The sequence below is a fragment of the Rhineura floridana genome, chromosome 1 (assembly GCF_030035675.1).
Source record: "Rhineura floridana isolate rRhiFlo1 chromosome 1, rRhiFlo1.hap2, whole genome shotgun sequence".
Taxonomy (NCBI): domain Eukaryota; kingdom Metazoa; phylum Chordata; class Lepidosauria; order Squamata; family Rhineuridae; genus Rhineura; species Rhineura floridana.
Genome location: NC_084480.1, coordinates 94,722,259 through 94,736,893, shown reverse-complemented (window position 1 = coordinate 94,736,893; position 14,635 = coordinate 94,722,259). Strand labels below are relative to the sequence as shown.

The following is a 14,635-nucleotide window of genomic DNA, read 5'->3' as shown; positions in this document are numbered from 1 at the left end:
CTTTCACATCCATACATAGACATCAGTTTTAACATCCTTTTATATAGTCAGACAGATGGCTGAAGGAGGATAGCCAGAATAAGCAAGGGAAACTCTTTTCTGGCATTTGCTCTCATATGGACCACCCTAATATGAATTCCTGGAATCGACACTAAGGTAGCATTTGAAATTGCAACCATGAACACATCTTTTTAAAGTTCAGGCAAGTACTTGAAAGAAAAAAAAATCAATTTTCAGGCATTAGCCAGCTTGGTAGGTAGACTTAAACAGATTCACATGTCGTTACTGTGAATTATGAGCGCTTGAAGCACCTGTCAATATATTGTTTTTCTAATAACCTCACTAAAGGCTGCAATATACAGACTATCTAGAACCCAGTAGTTACTCTATACCTGTGGAGCTCCTATAGCTATAGGAATGGTACATTCTCTAAAGGAAGGGAAAAAATGCTGTTCTACCTCCAAATCAATACTTTGAAATACAAATGAGCTTTTGTAAAATAATCAGAGTATCCAAACTATGTTGAATAAATATACTTTTATAAGATGCTTTAATTTGTTTGCATAAGTTACATACCCAGGCGATCACTGTGCTCTGCAGGTGAAGGCCTTCTGCAGATACCATCTTATCAGGAGGTCAGTTCTGCACAACATAGGAAATGGACCTGTAATATAGTGGCACCTACCCTTTGGAATTCCCTCCCCTTAAATATTAGACAGGTGCATCTCTGTTATCTTTTCAGTGCCTACTGAAGACCTTCCTCTTTCAACAAGCCTTTGAAGTAGAGATCTTATCCCACTCTGCCTCTGTGCTGTAATTACTTTTCTACATGTTTTAAAACCTTTTTAAAACTGTTTTTAAAGATGTTTTGTTTTAATATATTATAAAGTCTGTTTTTATGATGTTTTAAAGTGTTTTTAGTGCTTTTGTTTGCTGTCCTGGGCTCCTACTGGGAGGGTGGGATATAAATCAAATAATAAGTGGAAGGAGCACTTGCCAATTGTGATACATTACATACCCCAGGAAGGAAAAACCCTTTCTTTCATCCAGCATGATCTACACTTCGTGGGAAAACTTCCTCTAGTTGCCAGATCAAGGTAGAACAACCTCAGGACTATTCCACAGTCTTGAGATCAGAGAGTTACACCCCTGTCATTTTTCATCCTTATACAGTATAATGTCCAATTTACATATGGAGATGGCTGCCAGCATAACACCCAAAATCTGGAATAGCTTCCTTCACCAAAGTATGATGTGACTATGCACACACACCTTTTTCTAGTTGTTTTCTTGCAGAATATTCCATCCATTCCAATGTAGGTGAAAGAGTTCCATTACCCACACTTTCGAGCAGGTTTTGAATGAAAAGTCTACAAAGTAAACAAATATCTAAGTGCATACTTTCTGGGAAGTATGCCCTTTCTGTAAATAAAAAACATGAAGGATTTCCAGACCAGTCTATTTCTTTCCACTGAGACTCTCAAGCTGCAAACGAGAGAACACTGTGACCTGACACTTATAACTATGCAAACTGTGACTTGTAGGGTGGGGAGAGGTTTGCTGTGAAGAAGAAATCAAACCAAATCCATTTCTCAGCTGCACACTTCTTGGCATTGCTCAAAGGATGCCTTTAGTTCAGGAAAGGTCTGTGGTCCACATTACCCCAGGAAAGCACACTTGCTGACTAATGCTACTTTAACAAAATAGAGATCCACTTACTTTGGGGCAAAAAAAACAGAGGAAATATAAGGTGGTGATTGGTCATTGATCTGATGCATGCATTTACTTCAAAAGGAAACACTAACAATAACTTACTTGTGAGGGGGCTTAGACTATCTACAAAACTGCATGTCAGGAAAACAGTTCTATAACTCCCAAAGAGTTTGGGAAAACTCCATCAATAAATCATGTAATTTAATAAATGTTCTCTCACGAGGCAAATAGAAAAAGATTTTTCCTACCGATGATTTACATTTGCCAGTATTAAGCTACATAAGGAAAATCCTCCAGTACTATCACATTTTGTTTTCAGTCTTATGATGAAAGTGAACTTGAAGACTGTATTTCTAGGACACAACCAGATTCTAATCAGTGTGTGACTTCAAAAAAGTCAAGATATAATGATGTTTTGGTATGTAGATCACCAACAGCATTTTCAACTACATTTCTTACTATTTATTTGAGTGTTAACATATATACAGGGGTGTGTATCTATCTATTCATCTATACACACACACATATGACTGTTTCATATAAAGGAAAAATTGCTCCTAGAAAAACTCAACACCTTATCTCCTTTTTAGTTGTTCTGATTAGTGAGTCTGATTACTGGTCCAAGATGAACATCAAAAAGAAAACTAAACCCCACATTTTAGTTTCTGGAGGAGATCATTCACCAGCTTTACAGTCCTTTGATATTTCATTCCAAGTTGGCTAACTCTGTTTGCAAGGCGGGTTAGAAGACCAGTAATTTCTGGGATTTCACTGCCTGCAACTACAAACTGAAAGGAAAGGAAAAAACAACAGAGCATGGAAAAAGTTAAAATGTGTTACTTAATGTCAAAGACCAATAAATTTGCTGATACTCATTAGAAAATTACACATTTTACAGTTCTGTAGTTCTTGCAGAACACAATGGGGAAAAAACATTTTTTCAGAGACAGAACAAAGTGAAATGCTGTTAATTACTAAAAATAAAAGTGTTAGTGCTCAGAGCTAAGTTGTGCCCTCTGATCTAGATGATGAACCACTTCCCCCAAAGTCTGCTGGATACAGGGAAGCTGGTTGTAGTTTCTCAACTAGGAGAGAAAGACCCTATAATTTTCATTAAATTTGAAAATCCCAGTGAACACTCAAGGCAACAAAACAATATGCTGATGATACCCAGCTCTATTTCGCCGTAACATCTGAATCGGGAGAGGCCGTGCAAGCCCTGGACCACTGCCTGGACTCAGTGGTGGGCTGGATGAGGGCCAATAAACTGAGTGAATCCTAGCAAGATGGAGGTGTGGGTTGGTGGTTCCCGAGTTCAGATAATTGGTCAGTTGCCTACTTTGGATGGGGTCGTACTCCCTCTGAAAGAGCAGGTCCATAGTCTGGGGGTGCTCCTGGATCCATCTTTGTCGCTACAGGCCCAGTTGACCTCCATGTCTAGGAGTGCCTTTTACCAACTTTGGCTGGTAAGACAGCTGCAGCCGTTTCTGGATTGGGAAAGCCTGACCACTGTTGTCCACGCACTGGTAACCTCTAGGCTGGATTACTGTAATGCGCACCAGGTGGGGCTGCCCCTGAGGTTGGTTCGGAAGCTGCAGCTGTTGCAAAATGCTGTTGTGAGACTGCTCACTGGAGGAGGGTATCGCCAACATGTCACCCTGCTGCTGAAAGAATTGCTCTGGCTGCCCATTTACTACTGGGCCAAGTTCAAGGTTCTAGTTTTGGTGTACAAAGCCCTATACAGCTCGGGACCAGGATACCTGAAAGACCGTCTTACTCCTTATATACCCAGTGGATCACTGCACTCTGCATCTTACCAGGAGGTTTGTTCTGCACAATATAGGAAACAGACCTTTAGTGTGGTGGCACCTATCCTGTGGAATTTCCTCCTCTTGAATATTAGGCAGGCGCCATCTCTGCTATCTTTTTGGCGCCTTTTGAAGACTTTCCTCTTTCAACAAGCCTTTTAAGGTGAGACCTATCCCAGTCTGTGTCTGTGTTAGAATAGCTTGTTAATATGTGTTTTTTTAAATATGTTTTTAACCCTTTTTAAACAGATGTTTTAAAGCTTTTTTTAAATGTTTTTAATGGTTTTTAAAATATATTTTAAGGTCTGTTTTTATGTTTTAAAGTGTTTGCAGCGTTTTTGTTTGCTACCCTGGGCTCCTGCTGGGAGGAAGGGCAGAATATAAATCAAATAAATAAATAAATAAATATTTGAATGTAAAGTTACTGCTTTCATTAGGGAGATGATCTTGAACCATTCAGGATTACTAAAACATAACATTCTGAACATTCTGTTCAGGTTTCAGATTTTCTTTCCTCCTCCTGAGAGATTCTCCTATTAGGCTGCCAAAGAACCAGTTATTCTACTGCCAGTAGGTGAGATGGGATGAAACAATTGCTTCCTGAAGGAAAACAGATCCACTGTCTTTACTGCTCTGTCTCAACTTTTGTTTCTGCAGTGGCAATTCACATATCACACAATTTTGAAAACTTCTGTTATCTTCAATGTTCCTTAGTTTTATACATCTGCATTTATAAACTGAACCCTTAAACCAGCCTTTCCCAACCAGTGTGCCTTCAGATGTTGTTGGACCACAACTCCCATCTGCCTCAGCCAGCATTGCCAATGGTCAGGAAAGATGGGAATTGTGGTCCAACAACATCTGGAGGCACACTGGTTGGGAAAGGCTGCCTTAAACTGACAGCCCAAAGCTTACTGGTAGAACACATGCTTTGCCTACAAAAGCTCCTAAGTTTATTCTCCAGCATCTCCACTTTGAAGGATATCAGGTAGTAGAGCTGGCAAACATCTCTGGCTAACACCTTAGAGCCTCTGCCAGTATGAGAAGCCAACACAGGGACAGAGGACCAATAGTTTGATTTCTCTTCACCTCAATTGAGTCACTGCTGCTCAACATTTAAGGTTGTCCTCTTGCCATGACCGAGGAATAAATTTTGGACTTAGTCATGAGGATTCTTTCTAGTCATGATAAGGACATCCTAGGTAGCTCTGGGACAAACTGTGCTAATTCACACGGGGCACTGAACACATAATATTTGTCTGTAGTTGGGTTATTTTTCCTTGAAGCCTGCAAAACTCAGTAGGTTCCTTCTCCTCTCAGCAATGATTCCAGATGCACCTGAAAGTTCTTTATCCTCAAACAGATGGGAGCCACCATCTAAGGATGCCACCTCATGAGAATCTCTTGGTGAGGGGTGTGATGTTCCTATATTAATGTATATATGGTAAGTGTTGTTGTTTAGAAGATACATGGTAAGTGGAGTGAAAGAGGAGGGCGAGTGAATGGGCAGTAGAATGCTAGAAGATTGGCTGAGTGTTTAAAATGGCTGAACGTATAAAAGGAAGAGTGAGAGTGGAATCTGGGGGGAGAAGAGAAAGAGTGGGTTGTTTGGTGGGTTTGAGAGAGTGGTTTGCCAGGAGAGAGTGGAGAAGGAGGGGGGTGGAGTTTGGATTAGTATTGGGTAAAACCATATGCTTATGTGCCTTAAGAAGAAATCTTGTTAATCTTGTTAGCTTTGTTATCTTTAATAAATACTTAATTTGGTTTACCAAAGGCCTGATCCTTGGCTGGGGATTCACAGACCAGAAGGGAGGGTAAGGTAACGACCAAGGCTGAAGGGGAACTGTAACAAATGGTGGCAGCGGTGAAGAGAATAACAATACCAGTATTCAGAGTCTCTGGGAATACTAGTATTAGGACGTGACTGGTGGTTGCCTAGCAGGGGCATCTGTGCTAGAGCGGGGAGAGAAAAAATAAAAAAGGACAGTCTGGACTGGTGGAGTCCCTGGTGGTGCCTAGTGACAGGCAGTAGCCATGCGCAGGTAGGAACCTGACAGGGAGAGCCAGGGAAGGGCATCACACGTGGTGGCAGTAGCGGTGGGATATGAACAACAGAGAATCCAGATACGAATACTAGAGAATCCAGAACAGTGGTGTGGCAGACAGAAATAACAAAACAAGATTTCTTGTGAGAGTGACTGGCAAAGAGTGTGTGGCAAAGAGTGAGTGAACTCAAACACCATGGCTGAATACATAAAAATGAAAAGAGAGGAGCTGGTGGAGAAGTGCATAACATTCAATTTACCTCACGAGGGTAAAGGGGTAGATGAATTGAGGGTAGCACTTATAGGATTTGCTACTGCCCAGCAAAAACAACTTGTCAGGGAAGAGACCCCAGAAGGATATTTAAGCAATCCCGCTTATATAGAGTACTTGAGAGAGAAGTTAAGATGGGAGGCTGAGGAAAAAGACAAGCAGAGGGAGTTGGAAGCTGAGAGATTGAAGATGGAAGCTGAGAGATTGAGGATGGAAGGTGCAGAGAAGGAAAAACAGAGGGAGTTGGAAATTGAGAGAATGAGATTGCGGTTTGAGGAGAGGGAGAAGCAACGAGCATTGGATGCTGAATTACAAGTAGAAAAGTTAAAATTTGATAGAGAGAAATTTCACTCTGAGGAGACAAGGAAAGACAGAGATGGAGCAAAAATAAAAATTACTCCAAAGGACTTTGCTGTCTATGAGCCTGGTCAAGATCCTCAAATTTACCTCAGCACCTTTGAAAAAGCAGCTTAGTTGTGGGGGCTACCTGAAGATAAATACATGCAGTATTTATCAAACCTGATTAAAGGGGAATTGGCTGAGGTATACCAATATTTCCCCTCAGACAGGCCCGTCACCTATGCTGAATTCAAAGAAGCAGTGTTTAAAAGATTCAGACTGGGGCCTGATTATTTTAGAAAGCTTTTCAGAAACTGCCAGATACAGACAGGGAGGTCTTTTGTGGAACTGGGAGCAAAGTTGATGGATATATTTGGAAAGTGGATGAGTAGTGCCAAAGCTCAGTCAGTGGAAGAGGTGAAAAGCCTCATGATACTGGATCAATTATACCATCAGTTACCACCAGAAATAAGGCTCCTGGTCAAAGACCGTTCCCCTACATCTGTGCAGGAGGCCGCAGAGATGGCGGATCACTTCGCCTCCAATAGAACTGGCTGGGTGGGGAAAACATCAAGAGAGTTTAAACCCAGACCATATAACGCTGGCAGAAGGGATGTGGTACCAGAGAGTGAGTCCTCCAGTAAAATCTGAAGGGCACAGGACACCCCAGAGTGGATCTGTGTACCCTAAAAGTGAGGAGAAATTATGCTACAAATGTGGTAGACCGGGGCACCTACGTTTTCAATGTGAGGTTGCCAACCCCATTAGTAATCCTGCTCAGACAAGGGCAGTGAAAACAGAGCCCAAGGCTTTAGAAACAGCGAAAAAGGTTCAGTTTTGCCAGATAAACTGGACAGAAGTAACAGACCTTGATTCAAGTCTGAGAGAGGAAGTCAGTGTACAAGGGGCAAATTATTGGGCATTGCTTGATACTGGTGCCGCTCAGACATTACTGAGGCCAGATTTAATAAAATCTGAAGAAATATTACCTCAGGAAACGGTGACTATCCAAGGAGTGAGGGGTCAACCAGAAAGTTTGCCTGTGGCCCTGGTGGAAATGACTTGGAGAGGCCGAGAGGGCCGATATAAAGTAGGCATTAATGCCCAGCAACAAGAACCAGTAATACTGGGAAGAGATGTAATGGGAGCCCAAGGAAAGATATATGTAGTGACCAGACAGCAAATTGGCAGAGAAAAAGAAGCCATATTAAGGGGGGCTGAAACAAACAGGGTGGAATCTGTTAACCAGCCTCAGGTCACCATAGCAACCACTAGCAGGCCTGCTGAAGGAGACAAACTGTATCAAGTGGTCTCTGATAAGAAAGAAGCAGAGCAATTCAGGGAAGAGCTGCATAAAGATATAAGTTTGAAGCAGATAAAGGAACAAGCTCTGACCCAACAGATTCCTTTCACTGACAAACTGAGGAATCAAATTGTTTGTGAGAATGGGATTTTATATAGACTGTGGATGCCCGCTGAGAGAAAGGATGAATGTGAACCAGTGAAGCAATTGATAGTACCTAGCAAATACAGAACCAGATTGCTAGAGGTAGCCCACGATGTCCCATGTGCAGGACATCTGGGAATAAAAAAGACCAAGAGGAGATTGGCGGCACACTATTATTGGCCAAACATCTCCAAAGATGTAAAACAACATTGTCTATCTTGTGGAATATGCCAAAAGGTGGGGAAAAGTGGAGTAAAGACTAAGGCACCCTTAAAGCCCCTTCCTATAATTGGACAACCCTTTTATAGAGTGGGAATAGATTTGGTGGGCCCTTTTTCCAAACCCACAAGGCATGGCAAGAAATATCTAGTGGTGGTGGTGGATTTTGCCACCAGGTACCCAGACGCAGAAGCACTAAGATCTGTAGAAGCCCCTGTAGTGGCAGAGGCTTTATTAAAAATCTTTATGAGGCTGGGTTTTCCTCATGAAGTGCTGACGGATCAAGGCAGTGTATTCGTGGGAGATATGGTTATGGCGTTCATACCCAGGAAACATGACAAATTACAGGCTAACTGGGAAGGACCATATACCATCAGAGAAAGGCTTGACACAGTGACGTATGTAATCACCACAGACCAATTAAACAAAAGCAAAGTGGTTCATGTAAATATGTTGCAGCCTTACCATACCAGGGATGTACAGGTGTTGCAAGTTACCTTATTCCCTGAGGGAAGTGGGCCTGAACTTCCAGATTTGGTACAGGAAAGCAAAGACAAAGGAGGGGTAGATCAAGTGGAATGGTCAGAGGAGGTGAAGGAGGAAGTAAAAGAAGAGATTCTGAGAGTTTTGAAAACCTATAGGAATCTCTTTAGCAACAAACCTGGCCGAACCAGTATAGTTATACATTCCATTGATACTGGAGATCATGCCCCAATCAGATCTGTTCCGTACCGTGTGAATGGGAAAGTTTTGAATGAGATCAAAAAGGAGGTGGAAGATATGCTGGAATTAGGAGTGATCAGGGAATCCATCAGTCCCTGGGCCTCAGGTATTGTCCTGGTTCCGAAAAAAGATGGAACGACAAGGTTTTGCATTGATTATCGGCTAATCAATAAAATTACTGTCCCAGATGCGTATCCTATGCCTAGGGTAGACGCAATGTTAGAGTTGTTGGGGGCAGCAACCATTATCTCTACACTAGATCTCTGTAAAGGATTTTGGCAAATGGAACTAGATGAGCAATCTAGAGCCAAAACTGCCTTCAGTACACCAGATGGGTTATATGAGTTTGTGACCTTACCCATGGGAATAAGGAACTCACCAAGTTCATTTCAGAGGCTAATCAATACTGTGTTGCGAGGCATGTCAGATTTTGCAGTGGCCTATATCGATGACGTGGCCATTTTTAGCAAGTTGGTGCCTGAGCATGTCCAACACCTGACAACAGTATTGAAGGCCTTAAGAAAAGCAGGCCTCACAATAAAAGCTAAGAAATGCCAGTTTGGACTAAAGGAAGTAATCTATTTAGGACATGAGGTGGGGAGTGGGAAAATCACCCCCTTATGGAGCAAGGTGGAGGCAATACAAGCGTGGCCGATCCCCTTAACCAAAAAACAAGTAAGGGCATTTCTGGGTGTGGCTGGATTTTATAGGAAGTTTGTGAGAAATTTTGGGGAAATAGCAACCCCCTTGCATGAATTAACAAAGAAGAAGTGTTCTGAGCGTGTGGTATGGACGGATGAATGTCAGAAGGCTTTTGATCTACTGAAGCAAGCCTTGTGCCAAGGACCCATATTAATAGCACCAGACTATGAGAAACCATTCATCGTGGCTACAGATGCGTTGGACCTGGCGCTGGGAGTTGTCTTGCTACAGGAGAGAGAAGGCACCAGACATCCAGTGGCGTACCTGAGTCGCAAGCTGACGCCGAGGGAGAAAAACTATTCGTCGGTCCAGAAGGAGTGCCTAGCGGTCGTGTGGGGACTGAACAAGTTGCGCCCATACGTGTGGGGACGAAGATTCACAGTGACTACGGATCATCGGGCCTTGTTATGGTTGCAGACTATGAAAAACCATAACACTATGCTGCAGAGGTGGTCCTGGGCCCTACAGGACTATCAAGTGGACTTCCAGTTCATCAAAGGCAAGGACAATGTACTGGCCGATGGACTTTCCAGGCAAGTGGCTGGGACTGCAGTGACGTGACCAGACAGAGGAACAAAGAAAGACATTTTCCCCATAGAGACTTTTATTTGTTAACGCGACGTATAAATCCTGGAACAGGAATAATACTCTGCCGTTGTTTTAAGGGGGGGGGAAATGTGATGTTCCTATATTAATGTAAGTGTTGTTGTTTAGAAGATACATGGTAAGTGGAGTGAAAGAGGAGGGGGAGTGAATGGGCAGTAGAATGCTAGATGATTGGCTGAGTGTTTAAAATGGCTGAACGTATAAAAGGAAGAGTGAGAGTGGAATCTGGGGGGAGAAGAGAAAGAGTGGGTTGTTTGGTGGGTTTGAGAGAGTGGTTTGCCAGGAGAGAGTGGAGAAGGAGGGGGGTGGAGTTTGGATTAGTATTGGGTAAAACCATATGCTTATGTGCCTTAAGAAGAAATCTTGTTAATCTTGTTAGCTTTGTTATCTTTAATAAATACTTAATTTGGTTTACCAAAGGCCTGATCCTTGGCTGGGGTTTCACAGACCAGAAGGGAGGGTAAGGTAATGACCAAGGCTGAAGGGAAACTGTAACAAATGGTGGCAGCGGTGAAGAGAATAACAATACCAGTATTCAGAGTCTCTGGGAATACTAGTATTAGGACGTGACTGGTGGTTGCCTAGCAGGGGGATCTGTTGAGATCTGTGCTAGAGCGGGGAGAGAAAAAATAAAAAAGGACAGTCTGGACTGGTGGAGTCCCTGGTGGTGCCTAGTGACAGGCAGTAGCCACGCGCAGGTAGGAACCTGACAGGGAGAGCCAGGGAAGGGCGTCACAAGGGGGTCAAGACAAAGGGGTTGATGGCAGACTACAATTCAGAAGAATAACTGGTTCCTTGGCAGTTCTCCTTAGCTCTCCTGAGGGTTATAAGATAGGCTGGCTGTGTTGCTATGGATTCTCAGGTAGTAGCTGTTGCTAGCAACACCTTTTCCCAAGTTTAGACTGCGGAGCTGATTGTGGTTTCTTTCAGATACTCATTTGCTCTCAATCATCCATTTTTCAGTAACCATCTGTTTAGAATATTGCAACTTAGTTTACAGAGGTTACTTCAAAGATGGTTCAAATGCTACAGTTTTACAGATTTCCTATTATTCCTGTACAGAACTAGAAAAGCAGAGAATCTTTCCAACAAATGGAGAGAAATGCCACTAAACAAAAAAGGCAACCTTCAATTCAACAAAGTGGAGGGTTTTTTGGGGGGGGGGCAGGAGAGGGAAGAAATACTGCCAAGTAAAAAATGCCAAACAAACCAAAACTGTGAAGGATTAAAAATGTACAGAACACAGAGTATTCAAAAGTAAGATGAAGATTAGCCATAAAGGAGGAGGATGTTCCTGGAAATTTTTGTTCACACATGCCTGTTGTTCAGAAGAATTGGTTTTTTTATCTTTATACTCGGAGCTACAAGGTGCTCACAGCTTTAGAAGTGTTTGAAACAGTCCCATTGGGAAGAGTCATTCCATATATAAGGTCAGCATGTTCATTCTCCTTTCGCAATAATTCCCCCTCTTCCTAGCTGGAACATATCAGCCTGATGCAAAATTTGTCCATGATTTTCGACAAAAGTCATGCTGGGGGTTGGTCCAGAAATTCTGTACAGAGAAAGGGCCTGCAAAGCTGGTCTTTTATTTGGCAGAAGTGCCCTACTTTGTAAACCCCCGAGAATATCAGTCATGGATAGAGTCAGATGACCTCCTGGCAGAAGAGATGGATGAAGAACTGTTGTGGGCTGATTGGCTTGACTGCTTGTGTCTAGAGTGGCTCCTAAAGTGTGTCTTGAGCTTCTGTATTTTTCATTATTTGTGGAACAACTGATATGGGAGCCCTGGAATGGAACCAACTACTCTTTTTAGGAATCAGATCTTAGACCCATGACAGGAAACAGATCCTCAGATAAACTTGGAATGGCAATGTATGACAGACGTGGGGAATAGGAAAGCTTTGTGGATGTTTCTCCTTCCACACTCTTCCTGCCTCCATATTTGTGTAGCACCCATGCAGCTGTGCTAGTGCTTGGCAAAACCTTTTCCTCTTCCAGATCTTTCTTGCCCTGCCTCAACAGCAAAGGAACAGGCAGCCATCTGTGTATCATTTGCTTCTCTCTCTCTCTCCCTCCCTCCCTCTCTCTCTCACACACACACTCGCACAGAGGAAAATGACTCAAGTGGAAAAATGACTAAGCTTCAATTTGTGGAGATGCCTACATGCAGCCTTGAGGAGTTGAAAGCCCTCCCAAGCCATATAAAGTCATGTACCCTGGCTAAGATGTGTCAGGAGAGAGGCAAGGGAAAGGGAAAAAATAGATCTTTTAAAAAAAGTAAAGGTAGCTAGGAAGGGAGGACAAGACTGGGATTACATTCACACCAGACATTTAGAAGCACATGGCTTCCCCCAAAAAATCCTGGGAACTGTAGTTTATCCCTCACACTGCTAAAATTACCAGCACCTTTAAACTACGGTTCCCAGAAATCTTTGGAAGAAGCCATGTGCTTTAAATGTGTAGTGTGGATGTGAACTAGGAAGGAACTCCTCCTCTTGAAGAAGGCAATCAACTGCTGGTCTTGCCTCCTAGTTAGCTAGGAGGGATCACTCCAAAGGATAATGAATACCTTCTTACTTGCTGGAAAGAAATACATGCACAAACCTTTCTACAAAGGAACACAGCTTAAAACCATTCATTCACATACACTTTAAAGGTTTTTTTAAAAGAGCACTCATAATTAGTTTTCTGAGTTCAAAGGTTTTTGGCACACTCCCAGGATGACGAGAAGTTATATGTGCTCTACCATGTGACACAGAGGCTGCGATGGGCATAAGCATGTGCGCATGCACATTCACACACATACCCCTCTAAGACGCACATAAATCATTCATAAGTTACACTCTGCAAACTTTTGATTTGCCCCATGCTGGTAGATTATCTTGCTATCCGTCAAAATTTTAAAAATAACAAAAAGAAATACTTACATCCGCAATGAATTCTCTGGCTACCACGTGTCCAGCAGGAGTAAAGAGCAGAAAACTGATAATCAGATGCATAACTACCAGGCTGGTACCTGGTTGCCTGGTTTTTGTTTTGCTGCTAATTGCAATCTGCAGATCTGTGACAGAAATAGTTGGAGTTCTGGACAGGGTTGTCAAATGATCACACACCAATCTGGCTTCTACCTGTTGAGGAGCATTGCAAGGAATAAAGGTTTACATGAAGAAAAGTAAACATTCATTTTCATGAGTTTTGCAGAAAAGCATGCAATTGGTTCTTTGGCTGATTAAGGGGATGAAGGAAGGTCGCAGGAAGAGACTGTGGTTCAGAAAAGGAATGACATAACAGGAACAGAATGAAGATTTTAAAAGAACAACGAACACCCCACTGACACTTTCATTAGTCTGGAAAAACTAAGCAGTGGGGGCCAGGTTGACCTTTTTTGAGGGGGGGAGGAAATGGTGAAAGAGCAGAATGAAGTTAAATTGTTGTATTGTGGGGAAAAGAACAGAAGACTCTTTGAGGGCGCACAATACTGCAACCATAAATTAATCCCCATGCAATCTGACCTTGTCTGATAAAAAAAATCTGGTATGAATCCAGGGGGGTTGGTTTCCTTCTAGTATTGTTTAAAACACATCCCCTCCCCCACACCTCTTGAAGCAGCCAGAACAAGCAGCTTCTGGAGCCAAAATAGAAGCAGGATTTGAGAGTTTGTGCATTAAAGGAAATTATTGGCCGGATCCTAAGTAGTATTACCTAAAAATATTTGCTACATAAAAGGCACGACAGGAAATGGAAAATAAAGGAATCCACACATCTCCTTTCTGGCAACCTTAAATACAGTAGTGTAAGCAATGTATTTTCTTATTCCCTTTTTCCCCTTCCCTATTAACATTTATAAATATGCTTCCTAGTTTAAAGATTTATATGTGAGATCCTTGTGTATCTCACTATATGTATGATAGAATTTATAGACCTTTAGTTCCCTCCACTAATGAATCACCCAAGCAGGAGGTTCTGTGCCAAGACAATGGTTCACTGGCATAGGAATCCCAATGCTAACTGTGGGTAATCGAGCACAAGCGCCACAACAACCAACGCCTGTACTGCTGCCCCAGGGCTCTTCCCTTGCTCCTGTGTGGCACAGCTACACCAAGCAAAGAGGTTGGAAAGGGTAGGCTAGGGCAAGGTTAGAAATGGCATTGGTCCCTTAAGGTGGCCAAATCAATGACTGTGTGATGCCAGTAATAGTAAGACAACTCTATGCTGCTGCTCCTTCATCATAAGGGGCACATACTATATATATTACCTAATCATTACGCTTATGTGTGTATGTGCAGGCAGGTATGTGTGTGTATGTATGTGTATATATTTCTGAAAACATGCATAACAAAGGCCTTGTGAACTACAGTGTAATGACAATCTAGAGTGGGGGTTCCCTGAGAACCAAAGAAGCCTGAGCCCTGAACGGACCCATCTCTGAGCAGGACAGAGGCCCCAGGCCTGGCTCAGGCCCCACTTCCTTTTGTCACCTCTTGCCTCAGCCCTGCTCAGAGCTGGGGCTGCTTGGCTCAGGCTTCCGAGGTGTGGCAGAAGGCAGCGGCAGCGCTGCTTCTTTCTTGGCAGGTGGCACCTCCTCCCCACCTCACACCAGAAGCTGGAAGAGGCCAGCAGCTACTGAGTGCATTACCTCAGCAGGAGGAAGATTCAGAATGCCCCATGTTGTTGTGTGGACTGGCACAGCTGCCTATGGCATCAGGGGTGGTGATACAAAGGGGGGGGCTTCAGAATAGCAGTGACTTTAAAAATGGGGAGG

At 42.9% G+C, this 14,635-nt stretch overlaps 1 protein-coding gene across 6 annotated transcripts in view; it reads right to left on the bottom strand.

The window, feature by feature from the left end:
• Positions 1-1,899: 1,899 nt before the first annotated feature.
• FANCC (FA complementation group C) overlaps positions 1,900-14,635 on the bottom strand; it is a 123,942-nt gene continuing 111,206 nt past the window's right edge. For all 6 annotated transcript variants that reach the window (XM_061626530.1, XM_061626531.1, XM_061626529.1 and 3 more), the window contains 2 exons: positions 12,801-13,001; positions 1,900-2,501 (listed from right to left, as the gene is read on the bottom strand). In XM_061626530.1, the coding sequence (XP_061482514.1) occupies positions 2,358-2,501; positions 12,801-13,001 (345 nt within the window). In that variant the 3' untranslated portion in view covers positions 1,900-2,357. The remainder of the gene's footprint in view (positions 2,502-12,800; positions 13,002-14,635) is intronic.